The sequence below is a fragment of the Pinus tabuliformis genome, chromosome 8 (genome assembly GCF_031772625.1).
Source record: "Pinus tabuliformis cultivar Carrire ecotype Pingquan chromosome 8, CPIR1, whole genome shotgun sequence".
Taxonomy (NCBI): Eukaryota; Viridiplantae; Streptophyta; class Pinopsida; order Pinales; family Pinaceae; genus Pinus; species Pinus tabuliformis.
Window position 1 is genome coordinate 1,196,897,366 of NC_142294.1, and position 27,276 is coordinate 1,196,924,641.

At 39.5% G+C, this 27,276-nt stretch overlaps 1 protein-coding gene across 4 annotated transcripts in view; it reads left to right on the forward strand.

Moving 5' to 3' along the window:
* LOC149239668 (glycerol-3-phosphate acyltransferase 9-like) overlaps positions 1-27,276 on the forward strand; it is a 366,346-nt gene that overhangs the window by 197,021 nt on the left and 142,049 nt on the right. For all 4 annotated transcript variants that reach the window (XM_089373482.1, XM_089373481.1, XM_089373479.1 and 1 more), the window contains one exon: positions 12,920-13,005. In XM_089373482.1, the coding sequence (XP_089229608.1) occupies positions 12,920-13,005 (86 nt within the window). The remainder of the gene's footprint in view (positions 1-12,919; positions 13,006-27,276) is intronic.

The following is a 27,276-nucleotide window of genomic DNA, read 5'->3' on the forward strand; positions in this document are numbered from 1 at the left end:
AAAAATTGACTTTGACTTAACCCCCAGGGATCAAAGGTTTAAAATTTATCAAAATAATTAATTTACCTTAGTCCTGAAACTTTTTTAAATTTAAATTTTTAAGACCGACGGATTTTGCTTTTGGAGAATTTAAATTTACCTAGGACTTAGAATTAATTAAATTTCTGGCTTAGGATTTTAATTAATCTTGGGGCAAAAAATTTAATTAATTAACCTATGAGGGGATAAATTATTTTCCAACCCTCTAGACACTTTACATCATGATTTACATATTTTTTACATCATAAGGGGGAAAACGCATTTGTAATAGACCCTCACAGGCTACTATTTTCTGTGACACAAGTATAATTTAGCAGACCAAGTAATTTGTTTTTTTTTTCCCGTAAGAAAAAATCGTAATTTTGTTCATGTTGATAAAATTACATTTTGTAGATGCTTGAAGCATATGCATATGGCTGTTCCTGTAATAACAGGCAGCATAACAGAAATAAGAACACAAAGTAGTAAAAGACTATTCCCGTAATGACAGGAATACAACAGAAATAAAAATTGTGTCTACAGGCCTATATTTTCCTTCCTTTTTTCTTCTCCACTTTTCGCCAGACTCCAGTGTTGGCAGTGGGGACAATTATGGCAAGTTGATTTTCCTCTGTGTGCCCAGGTTGTTCTTTGTCCGAGTCCGATCCTTCGGTGCTATGTGCTCGTTTGGCACCGCTTATTTCCAGCTGTAATTCTTGCTGCCGTACCATGCTATTTGGCTCTAGTTTGGGCCCTTCAGTGTTCTCTTCCTGCATTTTTTCTTGTCTCCTGTATATGTCTGTGGGTTCTGTGTTTAGTGCCTCCTCCTCCAGTGGTTCGGTATGCTGCCAACCTTTTGGCTTTTTCTGTTGTTTCTTATTCCCTTTAGGCTCCTTACAAGTCAGTGGACATGCATATTGAAGGTGCCCTATCTGCAAGCAGCTGCGACATCTGAAAGCCGTGTTCTAGTAATCTAGTTGTTGCGAGATCAAGTAATTTGTAATAAAATAATCTAACCAAATAGTTAAGATTATTCCCAAATTACTTTTACATAGATTCAATTTAGAACATTAGGACTCGCCTAAGATCCTAGCGACAAGATGCATTCCATCTTTGGGGTGAACATTGGAGGGAAAAACTCTGCCGATCATCCAAAAATGAATCGATGAGACAAAAAACGTCCTAGAATGGAGATCGTCACTAGAAAGATAGGTTTATCTAGGTTGTTATGACACGGGTTTGCTGAGATTATTTACATTATAAGCATGCAGAATGGGTTTACACATGCAAAATGGGTTTACATAACAGATTGGAAGTCAGGTTGATGATGATAGCTGGATGGCACAGACACATTGATCAGACGCTATCCCTTTTGCAAAAAAAAGTGGGTGTATTGCTATGGGTTGTTGACACGTAATGGTCAAAAAACTTCTTTTAAAGGCTTGGAGAGGGTGTTTTTGGAGGGAAAAAACCCTTACTTTCCTTCCAAAACACCCAGAAAGCTTCAAAAAAGAGTTTGTGTGGGTCCGTCACTGTCTACTGCGACCTTGGCAATGAACCGTCCGATATATGACGGAACTGGGCGGTTTGATCGGTTTTTGTGTTTTTTTGACCAAAAACCAGCCGGTTCGACCCAGTTGCCTAATGAGCTGGCCAGTTTGACTGGTTTCCGGTTCATGCTGGTCATTTTGTAAAACTATGCTTTCTACAACGCCTCACTTATACATTGACAAGCATCTCATGATAGTATTGTGTGGCTTTGATCTATATGACAATAGGACAATGACCTATATAAATAATTCTATGACTTGGTTCTAGTTTGAAAATGAAATTTGATATGAATTTGATAGAGAATGATAACATAATGTGCTCTTGATGAAAACAATAACCCTGATATATCTGTGGCCCTGATGTTTGACTGTAACCCTATATGACAGTGCTCTTGATATGTGAGATTAATTTACATGACAATGTTCTTGGCATAGTGACTTATATGACAGTGGATATGATAATAACCTAATAGTATGAATGACAATATAGTGATCTTGTTGATAGTGAAACAATGATCCATGAAATGAGGCATGACTGTAATCTATGTGACAGTGACTTGGAGACTATATGTATGACCAGATTGTAATCTTGTTGCATAGCAGTAACCTTGATATGGCAGACATGACAATGATCTCAGATATGGCAGTGATATTGATATGACAGTGTCGTTTACATGATAGTGATCTGATAGCAAGTTTCTTAGACCTGTTTGATTATCGGAGGTCAGATTGTTTAGTTCACAAACGAAGTTGTGAACTGACTTGGGTTGGCTCTAGGACGCCTTATGTGATTATTGCATCTCATTCTTATTGTACTTTGTATATTAGCTGAAAAATTGATGAATATCTAATGGAAGAAGAATCTGGTTGGGTTTTCCCCCTTGTGGGGTTTTGCCCCAGTCTCTGACCTAAATTCTGGTCTCCCTATTGTGCATGCTTATCTTCTGTTGTTCTTTATTGTTTCGCTGCATTGTTGATGTTTATTGTTCTCTCTACATAATTGCTAATGATGATATAATGTTATGAGGTGAATATAATATTTAAATGATGGATTTTTTTTGAAAATGCAATTATCTACAGCAGAGAACAATCTAGCCCTAAAAATTAACATGTAGTACATGAGATAAAATCCTAGATGAGTCTAGAGATACAACCATAAGCAAAAAAGCCATCCTTTACATTGATGCCAAAAGGCCTATTAATAAATAAGACCTGCTAACTAGTTGACTTCGGGCTTTGCAAAGCCCTAGTCACTATTTAATCCCCATTATTTTTCTGTCTTTGAATGTTCAAATGCTCTCTTGGCCATTGTATAGATAGAGATGAATCAAATATGATTATGAAGTTGGGTGTTATGTAGTATGTACAATAGCTTGTTTGGGAAAAATCTAGTGTAAAAGGCCCTGAAATATCCCAAATACTATACATTGTACTACAATATGTGTAATCTGATGAATTGTTGCAGAGAGTAATGAGCTTCTTATGCAAACTCAGATAGTGTTGGGGCTAGAAGGATTAGGTTCCAATGACTTTTTGATGTGTCTCTTGTCAAGATGTTGATTCCAATCAGAAAGTTGTTAGTGTTGGAAACCATGTATTTAGTGCATGTGGGTGTATATGAACAGCGTTTACATATATGGATATGTTCAAAAATTGTGTTGCAATTGAATTGCTAACACGACATCTTCAATCCTCCGCACAGAGTGGATTGAAATTGGCTGTTAGGGGTGTTTTTTCACACTTGTAAACTCTGTTCAGAGGGCAATGAATATTGGCTGATTGCGTTGAGTGATTTTGGAGAGCTCATAATCCTTGGTTGAGTGTTTGAATTTCACTCCCTGCTTGGTTGCTCCTATTCAGTGCTCATGAAGTCTGCCATCATTTCCTTTGTTCTACTGTCATCCTTAGAATTCCACTTCTCAACAGATTTGATTGGCCCTAGTTCACTGATAACTTCTATTATTTAGTAATTGACACCAAATGTGAGATTCTTGGCTTTCATAATTGTTGCTTTTGATAGGTAGTCCTGCATGGCATTTTATTAACTGTCTTCAAAAACTTGAAGACAACTGTTTCATTTGGGACTTTTTAATGTTCGGCACCTTTTTATATGGTTTTGCACTTTAAGTGGATACCTTTACTTCTGTTTTTTGAGTCGCTGTAGAGTTGACACTTTTATGGCACTTCTTATGACTGAGAGCAATTTTCAGTTGTTGATGCTGATAAATTAATCAACACTTATTATTAGTTGACATGTTAATATTTCTTCACTTAGTATTGAGTTGTCAATGCTGATAACTAGCTGACACTTCCCACGGACAACTTGGTGTCAGAATTTTGAAATGCTGACTTGTTTGACAATAGCATTGAGAGTATCCTGCTGATTATTTAAACCTCAAATGAATGATTGGATATGTTGGCCACAACTTTTTTGATTGATAGTGAAGCAGACAAATGGCAATGGAGCACTTGAATGGTTATTTGTGTTTTGGAAATTATCCATGCATACTTGCATGGATGCTGCAAGGAGAAATGCCTTTTCCATGGCTTGATTTATTGGTAACCTGTCGGCCTCCACTGATTTATAGGAAGGCATGCTTAGGACAGTCTTTGGGCTCACATAATTAGTCACTAATGATGAGTGCAGTGTTGGGTTGTTTGACATAGTTCTTATAAGGACATCAAGGGATTATCACGGGAGACAATGATATTGTTACTACTAGATCCTTCTCATAGAAGCTACATAAATTGAGATCTGTCTCTCTTTTGAAAGGATGTTGGATCTCAAGGTTGGATATCCTCGTATCATGCTTTCGAGTGCAATGAGAGCTAACTACCAATCAGGTTGGTTGCTACATGTGCAATTTAGACATGTCTTGTAAACAATGTTCAAAGATCAACAACTTGTTTGTTGGGAAAAAATCGGCTCTCTTTCTACAGGGAATTTCTAGTTTTTTTGCTGACTTCAAATTGGTGCTGTCTTTGCTCACATTCGTTTCTAGTAATTATTACTTGGAGTTCTCACAACAATGCTAAAATGGAAATGAAAACCAACAATACTATGATAGATTGATAGACATGGTAGCTTGTTTGTATTTTCCAAATTGTGTGTTCAGCTGTGGGAATGTTTGTCATACTTATATGTTATGCATTCAACGCTCTGATTTCCTTGTTAGTATTCTTTCAATCCTGCCATAATATTTGCAAAAGTGTGGGGAAGTTTTCGATCAAAACTTATGAGATGTGCCATGTATTTGTAGGTTTTAGGGTCTTCATTTTCTTGATATCTACAAAAGTGCCTGAAGCTGATATAGACTTGATGTCTCTCAGTCCATACAAACCTGTTTGGCTTCTTATTATTATATTCAATCACACAATAATCTTGGCACAAGTGTTGAAAAGTGTCCAATCAAAACTTACAAGACACTTCATGTAGGCACAAGCTAGGGCAAAAGCCCCCTCGAGGGGAAAACCCAGTCAAGATAATTCTTCCTTTCAATAATATTCTTTGAGACTCTTCACCCTAGACCAAGACCAGACCTTGCCTCCACACCAAGTCAACCTCCCAGAGTTTCGATCTCTTCCAACAACTTCGACTATGTAGCAATTTTGGCAGCTTCCGGCAACAGTGAAACTTGGAAGACATCGATCTCCCAATCCTGGACACGAAACAGAGAGAGAGACACCAAAATTCAGATTTTCCTTGTCTCCTTAGACTGTCCCAAACTCACATTCACTCTGGCTTCCCGGCAACAAACTTCACACCTTTTCCCAGCTACATGAGAACTTCGTACTTCTGCCATGCAACAAGAAATTTTTGCACTTCTTCCCAGCTACAAGTGAATTCAAACTTGTGTGTGAATGATGCTCCAAATGAATTCAATGTGCTTTCTTTTATAGGCTTCTTGTGGGGTCGAATAGGGTCCTTTGGCCGACTTGATCTTCTTCTAGGCTGACATGGTGTGGAGGTTATTTGACTAAATACTTAACCTTTTTACATGATTCAAAAGCCCAAGAAGGGTCTCTTTAAATGTCCAATAAATCTATAGACTCCGAATAAATCCTAGAAGTCCTCAATGGGTACTTTGACCTAAAACATGGTGACCCAAGCATGAAACCGATGTTTTAATAAGTCACAATAATAATAATAATACAATTCTTTTCTTTATTCTTTTGACAATACATTACATAATTACTCAAGTACATTATTGAAGACCAAACATAGTTACATTTTCCAACAATAGTGACACCTACAATATTAATAACAACAATACTTGATTGCGGTGATAATAACAACAACCTTTTAATGTCTTAACTTTGGCCTAGTGGTGACTAGATATTTAGTTATGACTATCAACAAGTTAGTGACCTGGGATATTTTCTTGCAACTTGACATTATTGTATTCCTTGATGAGTGTTGACTTGACTATTCTATTTTGACTTACTACTTTTAGGGGTATGGTTTAAATAACCTTGAGTAGTAATGACAATGATTAACAAGTGACTCTTGTTGATGCTATGATGAGATGCTGACTTGATAGAATGACTTGACAATGACTTAAGATTTGATATCGAGACTTAACATAGATACCTGACCTATAGATTACACTGATCTTGTATACTTGACATAGTGACTTGGTACATAGACTTAACACACATAATCACTTTGTTGTACAACTTATTGACATGAAAGATGGATAGCAGTGTATGAGTGGTGATCAACAACAATAATAAGACATATGTTAGTAGCTCTTTCGTGGGCAGTGTTTGAGAGCATTGGAAGAAGGTCATAGGGATGACCTGAGGCACCTTGGTTGGAGCTATCATTACTCTTTAGTGCCTGGTACAGGAGGTTTAATGCAATGATGTGGTTGACTGCTTATGAGCTCCTGATGCTTATTCATGCATGAGCAATGCAACATTGTGACAATGATATGACATGATCCGTTTGAGTAGGGATAGTGATCAATATTGTGCAGTGGTCAGTTGGAACAATATTGTGCAATGGTTAGTTGGACAGTGGTCAGTTGGAACAATATTGTGCAATGGTTAGTTGGACAGTGGTTGTGCATTGATGACTATTCATTCATGAGCTATGCCATGCAGTGATAGCCAATTGTTATGCAATGATTTGTAGTGACTGTGATATGAAGTGTGTAGTGACAGTGATGTACAATTGAACAGTGACAACTTGATGTGTAGCATTGTGCAGTGATCAGTTTGTGGGAACAATGATTAGTGGGTACTAGGATTCAACATTTATTCTACATCTTTCTTACAACTATTCAAAGTACAGGAGATCTAGTGTGAAAATTGTGAAACGTGATCTACCGACTCTTTTGGGTGATTGGAGTCACCTTCAGGTTGTGGCCTGAGAACACTTTAGGGTCGCAGGGTGGTGCTCGGGATAGTTGTGGCTTGCGCATGGCATTGTGGCATCCATTCAATTGTGGCTGATAAACTAACAGGGCAACAAAGCATCCTTTCCGACAACAGCTGGTAAGCAAAGTGTTGGGGCACTCATTGGGTTGTGGCCTGATCTACAGGGCGTTGGGGCATCCCTCTAGTTGCAATAGGATATTAGGGTTTAGTAGTGTCATACAGGTTGTGGCCTGTGAATTAGGGGGTTGACGCATCCCTCAGTTGTAGCTGAAATCTTGATGTAATTAATATTTCTTTTGAAGGGAGAAGACAATTACTAGAGAAGCATTCAATGGTTTTCGATCTGGAGGGGGTTTCCCACCTAAAAATATGTGTCCACTGTTTTATCTTTCTGCATTGTTGTATGGTGTTGTTTATTGTGGATTATTGTTTATGATTATTTGGAGAAGAACAATAATAATAACTAAAGTTTAACTAATGCTCTGAAAAAGATTAAAAAGTGCTTATTGCTAAGAAACACTGATTCACCCCTCCCCCACCCCCCCCCCCCCCCTAAATATTTCCAACAATGTCCCTAGGGAATTTTTGCCATTAAGGTTGATAACATATGACAAAATTTGCTCCAAAATTCACAATAACTTTCAATTCAACAATATGATAGTGAAAATACATTGATGAAAGCAAGTAAATAATGTTCAACAGTACATATCAAATTACAATGTTCATCCTAGGGCTGTTGCAACTAACATGATGTACAACCCTAATAATTTAGTTATAGAGTTGTGCTAAACATTCTAACAACAATTAACCAAATTCAACTCTGCTGTTACTACTTTAACTTAGTAACTCACTGTCTTGTCAACTGCAAGTCTTCTAGGGTCCTTAATATTATCTTTTTAATATTACTTTGAAATGTGTTGCTTCCAAGGGCTCAATGCGCTGCTAAGGAGGGTTTGTGACATACACTTTCCTATCTAAAATAATCCTCATTGATGGAGTAGTATCTTTAGCACCTTGTTGCGCTAGTCAACCTGTTGTCTCAGGGAAAAGTCGTCGTCTTAGAGAGATGCTTGGATGATTCATTACCCTAGTTCATACCAACTATGTCATAAATTGGCCTTCAAATGCCCTGCGTTCACCCAAACAGTCTTAAGGAGGTGTCCATTGCCTTAGGAAGATCCTTGATGTTGCACCACTACCTAAAATAACTCCATGAAGGAAAGTGAGCCTCAGATGCTGCGCTAAAGGACCTTTGTTGCTCCCAATTGCCTTAGATTAAGACTCGGTACCACATAATGGAAGTCTGTTGAGTGGATGAGGGTTTTGCTATCGTGGAGTAACCTCAGGTTGGTCCTTGAAGGTTTTGCTACCAAGAATTGTTCCTCAAATAACTTCATTGCCACCTGAAGTCTCCGTCAGGGGTAGCTGCAAGCCTTGTTCAGGGTTGTTTGGCAATACCTGACACTTGTTGTGCTTGTGATTCCTCTACAATGATGCCATAGAGTATCCCTAACCAAACCAAAAAAAACAATATGCCAATATCCCACCAATTTCTCCCTTGCTTGGACAGAAACCAAATGTAAGAAGCTTTAGGAAAGTATTTCAAACAATTGAGAGAAAGAGAGGATTGGCTAGGGTGGGATCATTGTCGAAACCATTCAAAAGAGAAAGGGATCTTAAAACCCTCAGATCCTCATCTCAGCAAACAAAAATATCCAATCCACCATGATGATCAAACGATTTCTTCTCTCTCTTATTTATAGATTTCTTTTTTGGTCTCTTCTCCTTATTTTAATGGGAGGGGTTACAAGTTGTCCTCCACTTAGCCCCAATTCTGGCTTTGTTCACAAGTTTTGCCCCAGTTACCCCAATTTACCCAATGTTGCCCCAAAAGCATTGGATAATGGGTTCCCCTCTTTTATCAATGACTATAGCTTATGGATTTAGATAGGCTACTTTGTCTTTCCTAGGGAAATTAATTAGTAGGGAACATTGCTTAGCACTCCACCTCCTTCTTTTTAGTGGAATTTCACCTCATGGCAGACTTCCCAGTATAGATCACTGAGAGTTATTCTATGTTAGGATCAAGGTGATGCTCATCAAACTTGATCAAGGTATTTCTCACTTCAAACCAGGCATAGTCCTTTGTATAAAGGAATAATGTACCTATGAAGAAGCCTAGGGGATAGCAATTGGAGTTTAGGGTTTCAAGATGTAATTCAACAATGGTACATCTAGGTAGGCAAGCACAAAGAAAAGGTTTGCTTTGAAAGATATTTTCAATAAAAGGAATGACGACCTTTAAATAGCCCCAAGTTGAAGCCTTTTGCTGAACTAGGGTTTTAAAGAGACCTAAATTGCCTAGAATTTATGATGTTAGCCCTAATTAGGAAATTTCCACCAAGAAAAGGCTAGATTTTGAGTTAGCAAGGTCAAACAGGGTGGAAACCAGCGAAATTAACTCCAACATTTTCTTAGAGCAATCCCTAGTTGAATTCAACCTTTGCCCTAGCCCTAATGACTTGCCTTGAAGTGCCGAAAAGAGGAAGAGATAGGAAAAACATGAATTTTTAGAAGTTTTGATCATTAAGAGGGATGCCAGTGCATTTTCCCTACCTGGGTAATGGAGTCTTAGGGACTTTAACCATGAAAATATCAAATCTTTGAAGGGAGTAAGGGGAAAACCCTATTTTTCACTTGCTAACCTTAGCTATCATTTTATGAGGGTAGAATTCACTAGGAAAAAGCTCTATAGGAGGTTTTATAGGGAGTTCAAGTATAAAAGATTAAGCATGCAATAATTACCAAGAATTTGATGTAAACATATGCATTTAGACAAGGAAAATAGAAACCCTATCAATATTCTATTACATGCAAAACCATGACAAAGGTTCAACAATGTACTCACAATATATTTGATAACATGCCTTCTTTCAATCCCAAAATGACGTCTCCATAACAAAAACTAGCCTCCAATAGTCAAAATCCACATAAGATCACATCTACACAAGTAGCGAAGTACAAGTAGCTAGAATCTTTTCAAGAGAGGCTGCGATCCACAAATGTGATGATAAACAAATGAGAGAGGTGATCCTCTACTTATATGAGGTCTATCACCTCTAATTATTGACTAAAAGCCCTTAAACAAGTTCAATTTTTGAGTAGACATAAAGTAAAATTGGGTTACAAGCCAACCCACTAGCTCACAACAAAATATGCCAATAGAAATCCACACGCGTGAGCCATAAGCCTCTAAGATGGATGACATCATGCCCTTTTAAGGATTAAAATGCTCCATCAATGCATTGGAAGGGATACAAGGTATCCAAGCATCATGATCATCCTCTGTTTGAGGAAAAATCCTCAAATCAAACCTTAAAGCATCTCCATGTGTGCAAAATCAAGTTGTGGGTGCCCTGTGTTATCTCCATGGGTGTCAAGTAGACAATTTGGTGCTCTATTTCTCTATCGTTGGGGCTCCATTAGGTGTAACAAACTCTCCGCAATCATCATGGGGGGTGACCATCCTCATATGGGCTCTGGGTCAAGGCATGCCCATCAAGTAGTGTCAAGGCTAGCTTAGGGGCATGTTGGGTCCACTGGTACATCATCAAGAATCCTCAATGCTAAGCAAGAGAAGCTCAATGTTCTAGCATCTAAGCGGTGCTCTAGGGTGTCCATGAATTTTCATGATCATCTAAGTGCCCAATGCTTTGCTGAATAAGGGCAATGCTACATCTGCAAGATCATCATGAAGTGTAGTATGGCGTGGGCATCATGTGGAGTAGGAGTGGAATTGGGTGCCCTCAAGGCCTTAACTTCTTAAATGATTTGGAAAACCTATCTCAAACTCAATTGAAAGCAGCCATTCATTAGTGACTAAACCATAGATGCATCTAACAGGGATCACCTTCAAATATCTAACTAGACCAAGTCTAGTAAAAGTATTCCCTACCTTTGTAGGGGTGGGTAAGTGATCAACCCTATTAGGTGCTTCCAACCCCTAAGGGTAGGTGACATTTCCAAAGTCAATCCTTCAATCAATAGGTGCTAGTGAAAGTAGGTGGCAATGGAGGGGAAGGACTTCATGGCTAACTGCCATGTTCATGGGACCAACTAATGAAAGGCCACATCTTGAGAGTATAGATGTAATGGAGGGAGCAGTGGTGGAGGCATGGGTTACCCCTCTCAGCCTGCTTTTTCCACCCCTTTGGTGCACCTTTTACGTTTTTTTGATAATGCTTTTTAATTGGTGCATAGCTCAAGGATGAAAGCTTGCTCTTTATGATGTAACGTTTGTTTTACCCTTTAAGATGAGACAATTTCTCACTCATTAGGGTTGGGACATGCAAGGGTTCCTTTGACGAGATGGAGCATCTAGTGTTCAGGAATTGGGTAATGGCTAATGAGGGGTAGAGATCATGCTATGCTTTTGCCCACAAGCTCACTTATGCCCCAGCCATCTTTTGCATTTTGACTTCTGTTTTTCTTTCATTGTGGCTGTCTTATACTTTTTCATTATGTTACCTGCATCAACCTCCAAAGACATGTTTTCCGGTCTGACTCATTGGATGTAGGTATGTGAGTGCCAAATCCCAATGAACCAATGATAGTTAATGTGAAGAATGGAGATGATACCAAAGGAAATAAGGTGACATGGAAAATGTTAAGTATGGAAAAGGAGGATGGACACACTACTTCAATCCAAGTTTTCCAAGTAGTGCCCCTTTGATAAGCCTAAGGCCTTAGGGAAGGCCCCACCGGATTAGGGCTAAAGATTAACCCTTTTGGTAAGGCATGAGAACAAGTTGACAGTCAAGATTGGTCAATCATCTAAATCACCCGTTCATCTATACTAAATGCCCGAAACATTCAGTAAAAGCACTTGATTATGATCAAAGTACTTGTTGAGTGGTAGTCCACCTTCATCCAGGAGGCATGCTGGATGGTGAGAGGTGTATGATTGGTGCAGATGGCGGAGGATATTGAAGTATCATCATCAATGAGCAAATGTGTATGGCTGCTGGTTGGCTGGCTGTCCAATATAGGAGAAGTTTTCTCCCATAGGGTTAACCATTTTGGTTTGTAACAGTCCCATTGGCCTATGTTTATGGTCGTGACATTTTATTGACCTATTTTGGCCATCTGTTGTCGTTGCATGTTTTCTGTCTTTCTATTTAAGACAGAAATATTTTCATGTTGTTGTTCTTCCAGAATAGCTAGTAGCAATATTAGCACTTAAACAAAATTCGCAGAATGATCCTATAGTCGAAAAATTCTTTAATTCACATGGGATAGAAGAAATTTATTATCATGGCAGATATTCTTTGGACAGCATAAGATCGAGTAGAGTAGTTTGCAATTTGTTTCACATTTCTCAATGACTTTATGTGCACATGAACAGATTTTGTGCGAAATTTACATCAGATGGTTCGATGTGACGAGTCATGCTAGTCTTGAAAATTTCATGTTTTATATTAGTAAATTTGTTTCAGGTAAATGGAACTCATTACTATTTCTTGTGTCATCAAAATTTTGTGCATCCAATAATTAATCAGACACGGGTATAATTTCTTGGGAAGGTTTGTTTACACAACTGTAATGTCTGCAATCTTGGCATTGATAAGATATAAATGCAGCATGTGTTACAATCTCATCAAGTTGTAGGATTCCTGGGTTGTCACGTTTCTTCTAAATCTGCATTAAAACCATGTGGCTGCATTTCACGCTGTTTTCTACTGAAGTACTTTTCTCTTGAAAATACCTTTTGTGTTATAAAAAAATAATTATGTATATTAGAGGCTGAAATTCAGATGAATGTATTAACTTAATTTATATTTTTTGAAGAAGCCATCAGGTTCTCCAGATCTTGATAATATGTTTGGTAGAATTCTAGCTCCCGTGCTGTGATTTTAGACCAAAAGAATGCCTCTGTAGGTGCTCATTTCTTTTTGATCTTGGTGTTGCAGGGGGCATTTGAACTAGGATGCATTGTGTGTCCGATTGCAATAAAATACAACAAGATCTTTGTGGACGCATTTTGGAACAGTAAGAAGTATGTCATTAAAAAGATAATGTAGACGTAAGAAAAATGCATCATGTTTTACAGGTTATTGCAATTCAGAATAAACGCTTATTTATATCTCATCTTGAAATGATAAATAGTAGCTATAATAATCCTTTGAAGGTCAATGGTCTTTTTCTTTAGCCTCTGTCTATTTTAGTAATTCAACTAACCATATCCTTTTTATACAATTTGTTCAAAATTGTTTTCCTCATTGGACACTTTGACAAATGTAATGCAAAACAGTTGACATTTCATGAAGAAACCGAGGCTAAAGATGTGAGAGAATAGAAAATTGATTGGTAGTTTGTTGATAGCTTGAATCTAGTTAGAACTTAAGGGGGTCATCTGATTCACCTAGGTGAGCCCTATGGCCATTCCATTCTATGTGGCTTCTCTTTCTTCAGTGATTCTGGCCAATGTGGTTGATTATGTCCTTGCTAATAGGTCACTGATTCCTCATTTTAGGGTCTTTCATGTTTCTCTTCCCTTTCCTATAATTCATGCCTACGTAACCTTCTTCCTCTTTTCCTTGGGGCTTCTCATCACGCAACACAACACGATCTACTTTGATATTCCTTGCTAAAACTTATACCCCTCGCATCTTCCACTCCATTCCAAGCTTTTTATGCTCTTCGCAGTTGTATTATTTGGAAGTTGCACTTAACTACTATCTAAACACTATCTCTCATTCTATAACTCCTTGTTGCTAAGGTTTTTGTATGAATGGTTAATATCATAATGAATGAAAGATCATTTATAGACATTGTTGGTTTGTCTACATTCACAACCACTCTTGATCATGCCATGAGAGAAATATAGAGCCAAAGGTACAAAGCCATTGTCATCGAGGAACACTGAGCCGTCGCCACCAAGGAGTGTTGAGCTGTCATTGAGGGTAGTCACTAATGAGCACTTGACAAGCATTAACTATCTCTTAACAAATGTATTGTGCTTGGATTGAATGATAGCAGCGTGCAAGATTTGGAATATCTACTTACAACGACAGAAATACAGAGTTGCCATAGTTGAGGAACGTTGGGATGTCGTTGAGGAACACTTGTTGAGTTGCCATTGCCAATGAACACATGGTTGTTGTCGAGGAAAACTTGTTGAGTTGCCGTTGCCAAGGAATGTTGAGGCCCCACTGCCAAGGAACACTGAGCCGTCTCTGAGGGACACTGTTGAACGCGAGGCTTAGAGAGTAGAAGTGGACTAGAAAGTTGTTTCCATTTTTATAGTCAGGAAAACTTTGTGGGCTTTGTTTAATAAGCTACAATTCATAGTTGTTGAGCAATTGTGGGGTTTGTGGCAATATTCCATGAAGGTGTAATGTGCCCAATTTTTGGATTGCCTTGTGGTGAGATTAGGAGGGATTTCCAGAGCTCATGTCAGTGAGGTCATGGGAAAAGGATTATACTATTAGTGGGTCTGAAGGGTTTTGAGAAGTTTTTTGGGGGCCGACTGGGATCGTTTTCCATTTTTCATTATCAAGATCATTTCCACACAGTTCGGTCTTAGTTCTACTGCATTTCGACAATTTTTGTAAAACATGTTTTTTAACGGGCACATTTTAATTAATTTTGCTTAAGGTGTTGTTTCGGATGATTATTTGGAGAGACACGTTAGTGTAATAGCTTGTTGGAATTGGGGCAAAAAGATCTACAGGGTAGGATGATGAAAAGGTGTGTTGGGTGGTCGGTATGACCGTGAAGGCGAACAAAGCATTTTCCGAGGTTAAAAGTGACTCTAATTAGTTAAATGAGGTCACTTAATTAAATAAAGAAGGGAAAAGTGCTTTTATTATTTAATTTGGGGATTAAAGGTAAAATGGTTGCAAATGAGTTATAGAAAGGGAAATGAGTGGGGGGGGGGTCTCTCCCCATTCTTGCATTTTCTCATTTGAACATTAGAATTTTTGGAGAACTCTTCAGAGAGAGTCTAGGGTTTCTGGAAACCCGTTTGCTGGTTGTTAGTTTTGGTGTTGAAACCATACACCCTAGCTAGTTCGAGAGTGGGATCACATAGATTTCTCTATTGTTTTTCAAGGGAAAAATATAGTTGCAGAAGGAAGTAAGTTTTCATGGTGTTATCCACTAATTTTGTCATCTAACCATGAGAATTCCATATTCTCTTCACAGGCCGAGTTTCCTAGCTTTATTTGAGGGCCGGTTTCTACCATTCACCAATGGCACAATTCTGAAGGTCAAATTCACTGCCAAAAAGGAAGCCAAGTCATCTCACTGTATTGCTGAACAGAGTTGGAGCTGAACATGCATTATTCTAAGGCTGAGTATATCAGTGGTGGGGCCAAGTTTATTAGGGGCATTTCTAAAGGATAAGGGACTGTTTATAAATATGAGTTACAACCTGTTCATGGCTGAGTTTCGTTTGCTGAAAAGGGGCCGTGAACCTCATTTGTATCAAGCAGAAGAGGGACATAAAAAGGGGTGGCGAACAGACATTCCAAGAGGACGAGTGGACTGCTGTACCTGTGATGACATTCCTCTATTTATATGTGTGTAATTTGGGGGCAGCCTATATATTATTATCTCTGTTGAAGACCATATTGCCTTGCTGTTGTTATTATGAGTTTGTAACAGCTATCTACAGTCACTCATTTCTCAATTATCCACTAGTATTCCTTGTCTCATTATTCTTATTATTGTTGGAATATATATTATCAGTGACCCAGAACCCTCTTATTTTAGCATTCGAGCTATCTCATATTTCTTGAAGGCTGAGTCACATTTGTGGACTGAGCTACAAGCTACATTTGAGGCTGAATATGTGTTACTGCTCCTGGTAAAGTAAATATTGCATTGGTGGTGTATTTATGGGTCAATTACAGCTATCTACAGCCACATGTATTGATCTACAGACTGCTGGTATTTATCATTATATTTCTCTATTAATGCTGGTGCATGCTTATTTAATGGTATGTATTATTTCTGAGTGTAATACAATCTACCTTTTGCTGAGTTGAAGTGATTTCATGGTGTTACTGTGATGTTGTCGTCATTTTATTTGAAATACATGATGAAAAACACACCTACAGCCATATCTACATAAATTGTTTGACAAAACTCATCAAAGGCAAACAAAACAAACCTCAGAAATTTGGGTGGAAATTATAAGGTATTCCATGGGGTTTGTTACCCACCATTTTGTGGGTGATATCCCTAGGGGATTTTTTTTCTCCAAGATGGTCCTCATCCGACAGCCAGCAGCCCCTTGTAGCCAACAACTAGCTCATTATGCCGTTTCTCCTTCACCTGAGCCAACCATGTGGTCCCTCGTATGTTTGAAGGTGGGCCTCCTGAGCCTAAAGGTATGCCTTGTCATTCGGTAATTGAGTATTGTAGTTTTTTTATCATGGACACTTATGGGCATGGATTAATGGGGGGATTCGATAGAAAGAATGGGTTAGGTCTGTGCCCTTGTCCCCTAGCCCCCTTTTGGATATTAACCTTGCATCCTAGTCCCGTGGGATCTCTTTTACTGACCATTTGGCTTTAGGGATGGTATTTCATGGGAAACCCTAATTTTGGTTGCGTGGTCCCGCTCCCTTATCTGCTTATATTACCCTCTTTCCACTCATTATTACCCCATTCATCATTTCTCCCACCTGGGTCCACATTCCTCCATTGGGTCCACATAGGGTTAGTTTGCCCCTTCTCCTTGCCCACACCTTGGGTCATGGCCTGGAATGAAGCCCGGAGGTTGATGTAGCTAAAAAGAAAGATAAAAGCATATTTGGCCACATTCAACAGGAAAATGTACCACAAAATGCAAAAGATGGCTGGGACAAACACATTTAGCATGTGGGCAAAAGCCAATACATGAGCTCTACCCCATCATCATGGCCATCACCCTGGTTCCTACATGTTCTATGAACCTCCTTCATCATATAGGAACCCATGATTGTCCTAACCCCTGGTGGGTAATGAATTGCCCTACCTTTAAAAGGGGTATTCACTGCTATATCTTATACATCATGCCCTTACCCCTTGAGCCCTGAGCAATTAATCAAAGAAATTCATAAAAAGGCAAAAGGCATATAAAAAAAGGTAAAAAAATCAAGGCCGGGGCACCTCATGTACCACGATTGTTCCCTCCTACACATTATAAACCCAACTGTGGGATTCCCTCTTATTAGCTACCCTTGTACCCCAGCATGTGACCCAGCGCTGCCCCTTCTCACCCCCCTTACTTCATTCACCTATCTATCACATGCCACCCCCTTTTGAAGGATGTACCTTGAATATATTATCCCCTTCAAAAGTAGAAACCACCTTACAGGATTCTTGGTTAACCCCATATGGAGTTTAGGAGACATTGACACATCTCAAAGCCCATTATGGAAGGGCTGGCCATTATGAAGTCCCCACTTGTGGTCCATGGTTGGTAAGCTCATTTACTCGATTTCACTAATGACTTGTTGTGTTGGAAGGCTAGGGAACGCATTTGACCTTATGCAGGATTGTAGATGGTCTCCATATTGGGTTTGGTCTCCTTATACGGGGTCCTAACCCTCCAGAGGGCTACATTGACACATGTAGGATGTGCGTTGAGAGTCACGGGCCTCCACAGTGTTGAAAAGTGCAACTAGGTTCGCTCTTCATAATGACATATAATTGTAATTTTTATGTAAATGATGTAAAGAAGAAAAATAAAATTATTATTGTAATGCTTGCCTCATGGGTTTCATGAGCAAGGGATTTTATTTTTAGATGGCTCCCATTGTGAGCCTTTAGGATTTGTCAAAAAGAGTCAATGTCATGTATGAAGAACCCTTCTTGGGCATGTTACAAATGTATATAAGTCTATAGGATTGTCAAATAACCCTCCAAGACAAGCACAAGTTACTTCTCTTCAAGTCGGCTTCAAGATGAAGTAGGAAACTCATGTCGGCTAATATTAATGGGCAAACTACTATAAATAGGTAGCTTGGCCTATTCCACAGAAGCAAGTGTGGATCTCTCTGAAATTTGGATGACAATTGTAGAGGCAAGTTCAGATAGGATTGCAGAGGCAAGTTCGGTGAAGGAGCTCGGATAAGGGTACATGATTGCAAAGATAAGTTCAGTGCTATCTCACAGTCAAGGGAAAAATCTGTTTCGGTATAGCAAGGAGGAATTTTGTGAAATTACAGTGATCAAGGTTCGATATTATCACAAAGGTCTCTCTGTCTCGATGTCATGACAATTTAGAAATAGAGTCTTGGTGCCACCACAGTTCGTTGCTATCACAGTTTGGTGACCATCTCAGTGTGCTTGGATTGGAGATGATCTTAGTTTGTTTTGATGCTATTGCTAGAACTTTGTTTCGGTGCTTCCACAATGAGAAAGGCTCGATACCACCATAGTATGAAGGAATCGAAAAGGACTCAATGCCATCACAAAAATAGGACCTCTTTGTCATTTCAATGACAAGGTATTGGTAGTAACTATGTCTCGGTGCTAAGAAGGTCGAAGCGGAAATGGAGTCAAGAAGAAGAAAAGAGCAGAAGACAGTCAAGAGAACTAGTGTCTTGGTGTTGGAGTGGCTAATAGGTCATATGTCTTGGTCTTGGTATTCGTTAATTTAAATCTCTATAAGAAGATTTTGTTCGGGTTTTCTTCTCAAAGAGTGAGAGGTTTTGGCCCTGGCTGATAGCTTACATTTTGTGTCGCTTGTCTATTTATGTTCATGCATTGGTAGCTGTTTGATGAAGAAGAACACTAATAGCCTAAGTAAAGAAGATCCTAATCTAAAGAACTAAAAAACACTCACAAGCAGTTGCTAATCAAAGAGAAATCACCTAACTATGGATGCCTTAGATTTGTGAACACACAGCAGCAGACAACACTCCATGGATCCCCACAGCCATTTAGAGATTGCTTGTGGTTCAGTTATTGGATGAGGAAGATGCACCTGATCCATCATGCCCAACTGGCCCCGAAATTGTACCATACACTTGGCAGATGATCCAGGACTTTCACAATGATGTGACACCACCTACACCATCATCCTAGCGCTTGCAGGTGATCTACAAGCATCTTTGGTTTGTTTGGAGACACATGAGGACAATTGTGTGCCCCCACATGTCATTTGGTGCACCACAGGTTATTACAAGGGGCCAACCCCTTGTCCACTGCTTTTGAGGGTCCTATTCTTCATTATGGCACCCATGGACCTCATTAGGCCTCTTAGAGGGCCCTACAACATGCATAGATTATTATTTGACCTCTTGAGAGGCTTATTCTTTCATTTATGAGCTGGTTTGGTGGGCTTGCGACCAAAAGTTTAATTATTAGAACCTTATTTTATTTTGGAGCTTACGTAGGCCAAGGAGGCTAATTCGAACTCCTCATTAGTGAGATGAGTTTGCTCATCATCACTTTGGATTGGATTTTTTCTCTCTCTTGAGAATTTCACACTTTTTCTCAGTGGATGAATTAGAGCTTTATGGATGAATTTTGATGTGTGGATATTGGTCTATCTTATCTCGGAGCTTCTCTCTTGTCAAATTTGTGGATTGTTGGATATATTCTGTTACATGTAAGTACATGCTTTTAATTTTATTCTTGTTTTACTGCCATATGCATTGGACTGGGATTTTCGCTATTCTTAGGGCTGATCACTACATGCATTTACTGCTTAAATTGTGGAATTTTGTGTCTATTATAGCATCTCTCAATGTATGGGCCATGTGATGTGAACGAAATCTCCTAGGGGTAATTCTATCAACGAATTGACCTTGATAAGCCAACTCCTTTTGCATATTGAAGTATAAAAGCTGCAAGATTGCTTCTCTTTGACCTAGAAGCTATGTTACTTGGGAGCGGGAGCGACCATTTTCAAAAGCTCTCGGTTTGGGAGCGAATCCTGGATCGATTTTTTAAAAATATATATATATATATTTTTTATATTTTTTAATTTTTGATAAATATATGTCAACAAAAACATGTAGAATGATGACTTAGATATAAAAAAACATAAAAAAACATAGATTGAACCATATAACAACAATCATCTAGAAGTTATAATCTTCATCAACCACGTCCGCAAGTTAGTAACATAGTAACATACAACATATTGAGTCTCATGATTCATAAATCTTAAAGTTTCTAGCTTTCAAAATTCAATATATAACATTTATCATCATTGATCACCAAAGTTGTACTTGTAAGCTAAGTGTAACCATTACAACAAATAATATCCAACATGAAATGAAATGTTATAAAATGAAATGAAATGAAACAACTTTCAACTTTCATGAAGCATCATATTCATAATTCATTACTAATGAGTTATAATTGCCAACTTCAAACTTAAATTGTCATATATTGTTTAAATAAATATCATAATAAAGATGAAAGAGTCAATAGTTATAAAAGCTACTAGAAACTAGAAAAGAGAAGTAAATCTATTATCTATTTCTTATGCTTGGGCCTCTTGCCACCACGAGAAATGTCTAATTTTTTAGTCTTGTTGCAAAATCAAGATCTTTGTCATTAATATCACCCTCCAAGCATTAATATCCAGAGGTATCTTTGTCATTACCTTTGTATCTGTATAGGGATCTTTGTCATTAATATCACCCTCTAAGCATTAACATAAGATAGAAAAAGCATAGCATGTCAAGTCAAGATTTTGTTTGAGTGTCGTGTACATTTTTAGGAGGGTCATGATAGAGGAGTTCGACAACGAGTGTCACTAACATCAAGGTACATAGAAGGATTGGTGCTCTTGATTAAATACGAGTTCCATACCCTAATACATGACAATTCAATGGAAACATTGCAATCCCCCAATCTTGAAATCCTGAAAAACTGATAAGTCTACTGGATTTTGAATGAAATCTAAAATTCTACTTTCTCCATATGAAATCCAATGAGGACGAAACCACTCTCAAACATCCTGAGTCATTTCATGGTAATGTTAAAAATTTAAGTAGAAGGATCAAAATGAAGATTAAGGAGAATGTCACTTTTACTTTAAGAATTTAACAGTACCATGAATAACATATCAATACTAGGGCCTAGACTTGATCATTAAGCTGCCCCACTCAAAAACTATTTGTTTCTGTAAAAAAAATTGCATTTTGAACATTAGTACAAAAAAAAAAAATGCAAAAAAGGCAAAACGCTCCCAAAAACGCTCCCGAAAAGACAAGGAGCGAAAACTTTTTTAGGGAGCGCGCTCCCGACTTGCTCCCGAGTCACTCCTGCCCGGAGCGCGGATTGGGAGCGGGAGCGGGGGGGCGCTCCCCCGCAACATAGCCTAGAAGGCTAGTGAAGTAGTCTTGAGGCCTCCTTGACTAAGAACCAAAGGGTCCTCACTCATATTCATCATAAATTCCATTCTCCCAAGATTAAGGGACTGATCTACCAAAAGGCGGTCATCTTAAACCAAATTATCTCACCTTTTCTTGGGTCTAACCAGGTTGGGTCACCTAGGGCATCATTTTCCCGGTGAACTAGCCCTCCAACAAGTTCAATCTCCTAGCCCCTCTAGCACTGGTGTTTCCTCAAGACCTCCTCGAAATTTGAGGTCATTCCGATGGTGGGGTTGTGGGAAAGGCCAAGCCCTAGCTCTGAGATCAAACTTTACCCTAGTATCCCCAAAGGCTAGTACCTTACTAGATCAATTGAACACTTTTAAGTGAATATTCTTTCTTTGATCCTTTCCCCTACCTTGTTTAGGCCAAGGACATCATTGGTTGCTAAATCGCTTCCTCTTGACCTAGATTGGGTCCACTTGGTCTCGTGTGATTCCATTCCTTTGAAAAGACAATTCTTCGAGAACCAGCCGGGATACCATTTTCAATAAGGATTTTAGGGATTGGGAAATTCCCTTCATAACCTAACCCTCTTCCTCTCTTCCTTTCCCTAGAAGACATTGTACCTTGCTTAGAAAGCAAACAAGCTCTATCTTTCTAACTCTTCCGAGAAAGGGATTATTTGGGTCACTCCACATCCTTTAATTGACTTATCCTTCATCGATGACTCCATATTATACAGAGTCTCTTCCCATCGGTGAAAATCCGTAAATAGAAGGGAGCCTTAGCTGAGGTGACAATGGGCTAATTCTCCATTTGTTGCCCTTGGCCTAACATTTGCCCTTTAAGGATCCCCGTTAGGTCCCCTGCTAGTTTGAGCGGTAACAGGGATATCTTACAAAAGGTTAGGAGTGCTATGAAAATGTCCTGTAGGGAATGGAGAAAACCCCACTTTTATCACTTCTAGAGAGCAATGCCAACAATCACTAGGGACAAATCTATAGCGCCAAAAATATTGCCAGGGAGCGGGACTTATCATATTAGACTTCGCAGGTTAGGAATTTGCTGCAGAGGGTGGAATTTCTTGAAATTGAAAGCCAATAGCTCCATTCAGAAGGAAGAAACCTCAGTCGAGTGGTTTCTGAAATGAAAAGACAAGAAAACTTGCATTTAAAGAAACCAATTGAGGATCCCCCCTACACTGCAAAAAGAAATTCTAAACATAAAAAGTTTATAGGAAAAGATGATCGCAAGAAGCTATATTTAAATAGGAAACATAAATACAATAGAAAACATTTAATTCTTGGGTTGGAGTGGTCCAAAAAAAGGGTGACCTCCGCTGCTTACCATGGTTGGAAGGGTGGTCTAGGAAAAGCTAAATGAGGAATGCCTCCAGCGAGCCCAAGAACTCAATTTGTGAGTGTGTTCGGTCCATCCACCTGTAGCTACTTTGCCCCCCGACAAATAAGAACCTCTTTCCTTCACGACACTCTAGATGAGAAGGACCTCATCTAAGAGAATGCATGGGTGGGGCCTCGCTCCATGCTTTTCCTTTGTTTCTGGACGCTTGAAGACCAACTTAGAGCCCTCAAGGCTTAAGAGAAGACTGACTTCTCCTTTGCCCACATAGAAGATCTTTCTTGTTCCTGAACTCACCAAATTTGAACTTGTGGAGCTCAAATTATCTAGGTACTAAGTGAAAGCTATGCGAAAAGAAGTGAAGTGGGTAGTCATTTGTGCTCTCGAGTCTCAAGGTCATCATCTGTGATTTGGCCACTTTGGGATATTCTCACCCTTGAGCCAAGGAATAACCTCGTTTAATGAGGGGTATGTTAGGGGGAGTTGACCCATCGTCTCCATTGGCTGCTGGAGATGTAATGGTGCATTTTGGTCTTCATTGGGTACACTTTATGATGCAGTTGGGTCATTTGACCTCCTTTTTCTCACAGAGATGAAGTGTAGCCCCATGCAGAGACTGCCCCTAATCCATGGGTACTACTAGACATGGTCTTGTCAAGCGAGGACTAGAGCCGACAATGTGAAAGGATCTTTGGGGAATTGCATGTCTTTTACGAGACTCCCTCCAAACGAAGGTTACTGTGGTGTCATTTGGTGAGCATGCTAGGTTTTTTTCTGGGTCTAGTTTCATCAACAACCCCCTTCTTTGAGACAATTGCATTCTAGTCTGAAACTTCCCCCCCAATCTCATCACACTTTGCACTACATAACAAGTTCAAGGGAGACCCTTTCCTCGATCTCTATGTAGACATCTCCCATTACTCCACTCTTGGGGAGATCATTCTTCTCGGTGATTTCAATGCTTGCATTAGAGACATGCAGGTACTTGTCCATGACAGAGTCGGTGATACAGTTTGCGTCCAGGAGCTAGAGCCACAGCCTATGGGTCTTCATAGGAGTTCCAAGGATAGGAATAGACCTCTCAGGTTATGGGAGGCACCTCTTGCAATTGGGTGAATCTCATGGTTTATAGATTCGAGATGGGCTCCCTTGTTTTTTAGGCCCAAGAGCTTTTACTTGCATCCCCCCACAATGAGGGAGCTAGTATGATTGACTATGCCTTTGCCAACCAAAGACCTTCTGGTAACATCTCGTAGTATCTTGCTGTCCCCTAGTAGACCACACCCTCCTCACCTTCTCCCTCACTACTCTCCCCTCATCCACTCTGCCACTCCCTTGCACTACCTTCCTTTTTGCCAGAGATCACATCACCTCTTACACTACCCACGATAAGGAGTTGCTCAACCCTATCTCCCACTTCATGTTAGTGGATACAACCATAGCCAAATATGAGATACTTTCATCGATCCTCGTGGAAGCAACCCTTGACTCCCTACCCCCACTCTACTTGTTGACACACCCATAAACCTACCTGTGGCTCTTGCTCCATGAACTATTGGTTTGATGATGAGTGCAAATCTCTCCACAAAATCCCAATATCATCCTCACATGCGACCCATCTCCCTCCCCTTGCCTCTGCAAAACATGATGTAATCTCCTTTGTCGTAAAAAACAAGGATTTCTCTCTCGAAGGTGATGAGGACTTTGTGATGCCCTTTGCCACTCCCCAAAAACCTTTTGTTGTGCCCTTTTTCCTCAATCTTATAACATTTCACATAAGATTAAGCCCCAGACCATGTTCTACTGTATCGCCTCCCTTTATGATATTATTGGACAACTTCTGACTCATGTCTCCTCCTTGCCTCACTTACCACTTTTTCTTTGAGTTAGACATTGGGAGAGTAGTTAGAGCTATGTGGACTGATAGAGTAGCTAATGGGGGAAGGACTTCATGTTGAATTCCTTAAGCATGGCATCTAGTCCCTTGATTCTCATATTGGTAATTTATTTAATCATGTGGTTTGTTTAGGCTTCCCCATGTCTTGGGCCATACACATTATTAATCCAATATACAAATCAGGGAGCAATTATCATCCAAACAACTATTGGTCGATCATGGCGGGTCATACATTCTCCAAGCTTTATGCCATCCTCTTACATTAGTGGCTTTTTGAGGAGTTGGAGAGCCATCATCTTAGGGCTAGAGGACAAGCAGTTTTCTTCCCCTACTACCAGACGATTGATTACATCTTCACACTCCAAGCCACTATTGAGGAGGCCTTTGATCACTCTTTCAAGGGTTTCCCACTTTTTTGTAGACATTTGAAAATCTTGATGGAGTCTTGAGAGGCATTATTCGAGACTTTTTGACATTGGCATATTTGAGACCCTACTAGTAACGGTAAATGATTATATGAGTCAGTTTTGGGATGCCTTAGGATGGCACACAACCTTTCCGACTTCATCTAGCCTACCATTAGGGTAAACCGTAAAATAGGGATGCCCCCTCTCATTGACCTTCTTTGGGATCTATATTGACGAGATAGAGTCTTTCCTTCATGAATATATCCAAGGAGGTGATGGTTGTCTTCTACATCAGTTGTTGATTTCCTTGCTGCTATTCGTTGATGGCTTAGTCTTGTTGCCTTCTACTGTTGAGGGCTTATAGAGACAGATTGACACACTAGCTAATTTTTGTGACCTTCAACCGTTGACAATCATCCTGGGTAAAACCAAGGTTTTCATCTTCAATGCATCAATGCGCTCTCTTATAGATTTACATTTCTACTACTGAGTAATAAAGGCTGAGATCACCATAGCTTACATTTACCTAGGAGTACAATTTATAAGGCCTTGTTTTGGTTTGCTGTATGCCCTCTAGCCTCAACTTTGTAAAGGGTACAGTTTCCTGTGCCTCATCAAGAGAGAATGCTCCCAAGGGAAGTTTTAGGACATCTCCACCAAACTCTATTTCATGGAGGTAGTTATCAGACACGCTATTCTTCGTGGCTCCAAGATCTGGGGACCAAGCTTGTAGCAGACAGACTGGATTAGACTAGAGAGAGTACATACCTTGCTTCTTAGGCTCATCATTTGATGTAAGCAGATGGTCCTACAATCTATCATTCAGACAAATTTTGTTATCCACCATTTCCACCTCGAGGTCATTTTCCACTTGGTTTCTTTCCTTCATACTATCTAATCTCTCAAAGACTTTGCCATTAGGTGAGAGAGGTGTCCCTACCTTGCATTTTATTCCTCGGAGGCTCTCACCTTAGATCCTTCCCCAGGCTACGCGTGAGGTTGGTTCTCAGAGGCATGTCATCTTCTTCAGATGATTAGTATCTCCTCAGAACACCTTTCCTTGTTCGAGTTCTCCCTTGATTCACCATGCCATCTCTTGCTGACTAGATGGGTTTTGAACTAGGCTATCAAATAAGATATCTCTAGGTTGTACATTGGGGTCACTTGGATCTCACCCATGGCAAGTTTGTGCTTGAAGATGTCTTTCTACTTGGAGCACTTTTTGGAGCTGCATGATGACGTGATTATCGAATCCTGTTATACATGTAGACATTGGATGCACTCACTTAGGATCCCTTTGGGATATCTTTGAGTTGGCTCCCATAGACTTTCGATAGAGACAGATCTCCATGAACACGATATGATAGGATTTACCAAGTATGTCACCTTTAGGAGACGAAGATGGAGATGCACCTCATTTTTTGGTGTCCCTATACTGTGAGATTAGAGGACACTATCACTGCCTCTATAGGGACTTAGGTAGCTCCCTCGCTACTTTCTTCCAGTACTAGGGATTAGAGATGCTTAGTTCTCATCATCATGGTTATTTGCAACTACAGATTCTAGCCTCTACATTCCATGCCTCGCTTGGGATGACCAAACAAATTACCTCATACTTCCCTGTTGACTTGCTAGATTGGAGCAACAAATGACAATCAAAGTTCTAGAGCACACCAAAAACCAAGATGGTGAGACCCCGAGTTTCTCCTCATCGTCTCCCCTCATTGGGAGACCACTTGACACTATTGACATTGGTTTGGAGGTGTTGCCCCGTACACATCCTCAGAGCATTAGAGAGATCGACTCTAGACATATCCATGGTAGAGCACTCCCTACCCCTCATACTACCTCTCAGATCCAAAGGAGTAACTAGATATTTGTTTCAAGTTTCATTCTTTTGACCTCAAATGTTAGAAGTATACCTCGCTCATACAAACCCCTTGGACTATGTAGCCAAGCTCCTCGATGATTCCCAAAGACTTCGACAATGAGCCAGTGTCCATTTCGTCCTCCTTACCCTCAACCATTATATTTAGGATACCTTATCATCATCAACCCCATTTTCCGATCTCCCCCTTTCACTCTCTATCTTGACAAGTTCTTGGGTTTTGTTTTCCATAGTTCTAGTCTTGGACAAACTCACTTAGTGTTATGTATCACTGTTCTTTTGCCACGGTTTTATTCATATGTTTTGATGGGATACTTACATAAGTGTATTTCTTTCCATTATTTTTGGTATTTTCTAGGAGTTGTGCTAGCACTCCCACATTGTATGCATACTGGTCATTTGTTGGAAATTAATAAAATTATGTTATCGTATTAAGAAAAGTGCA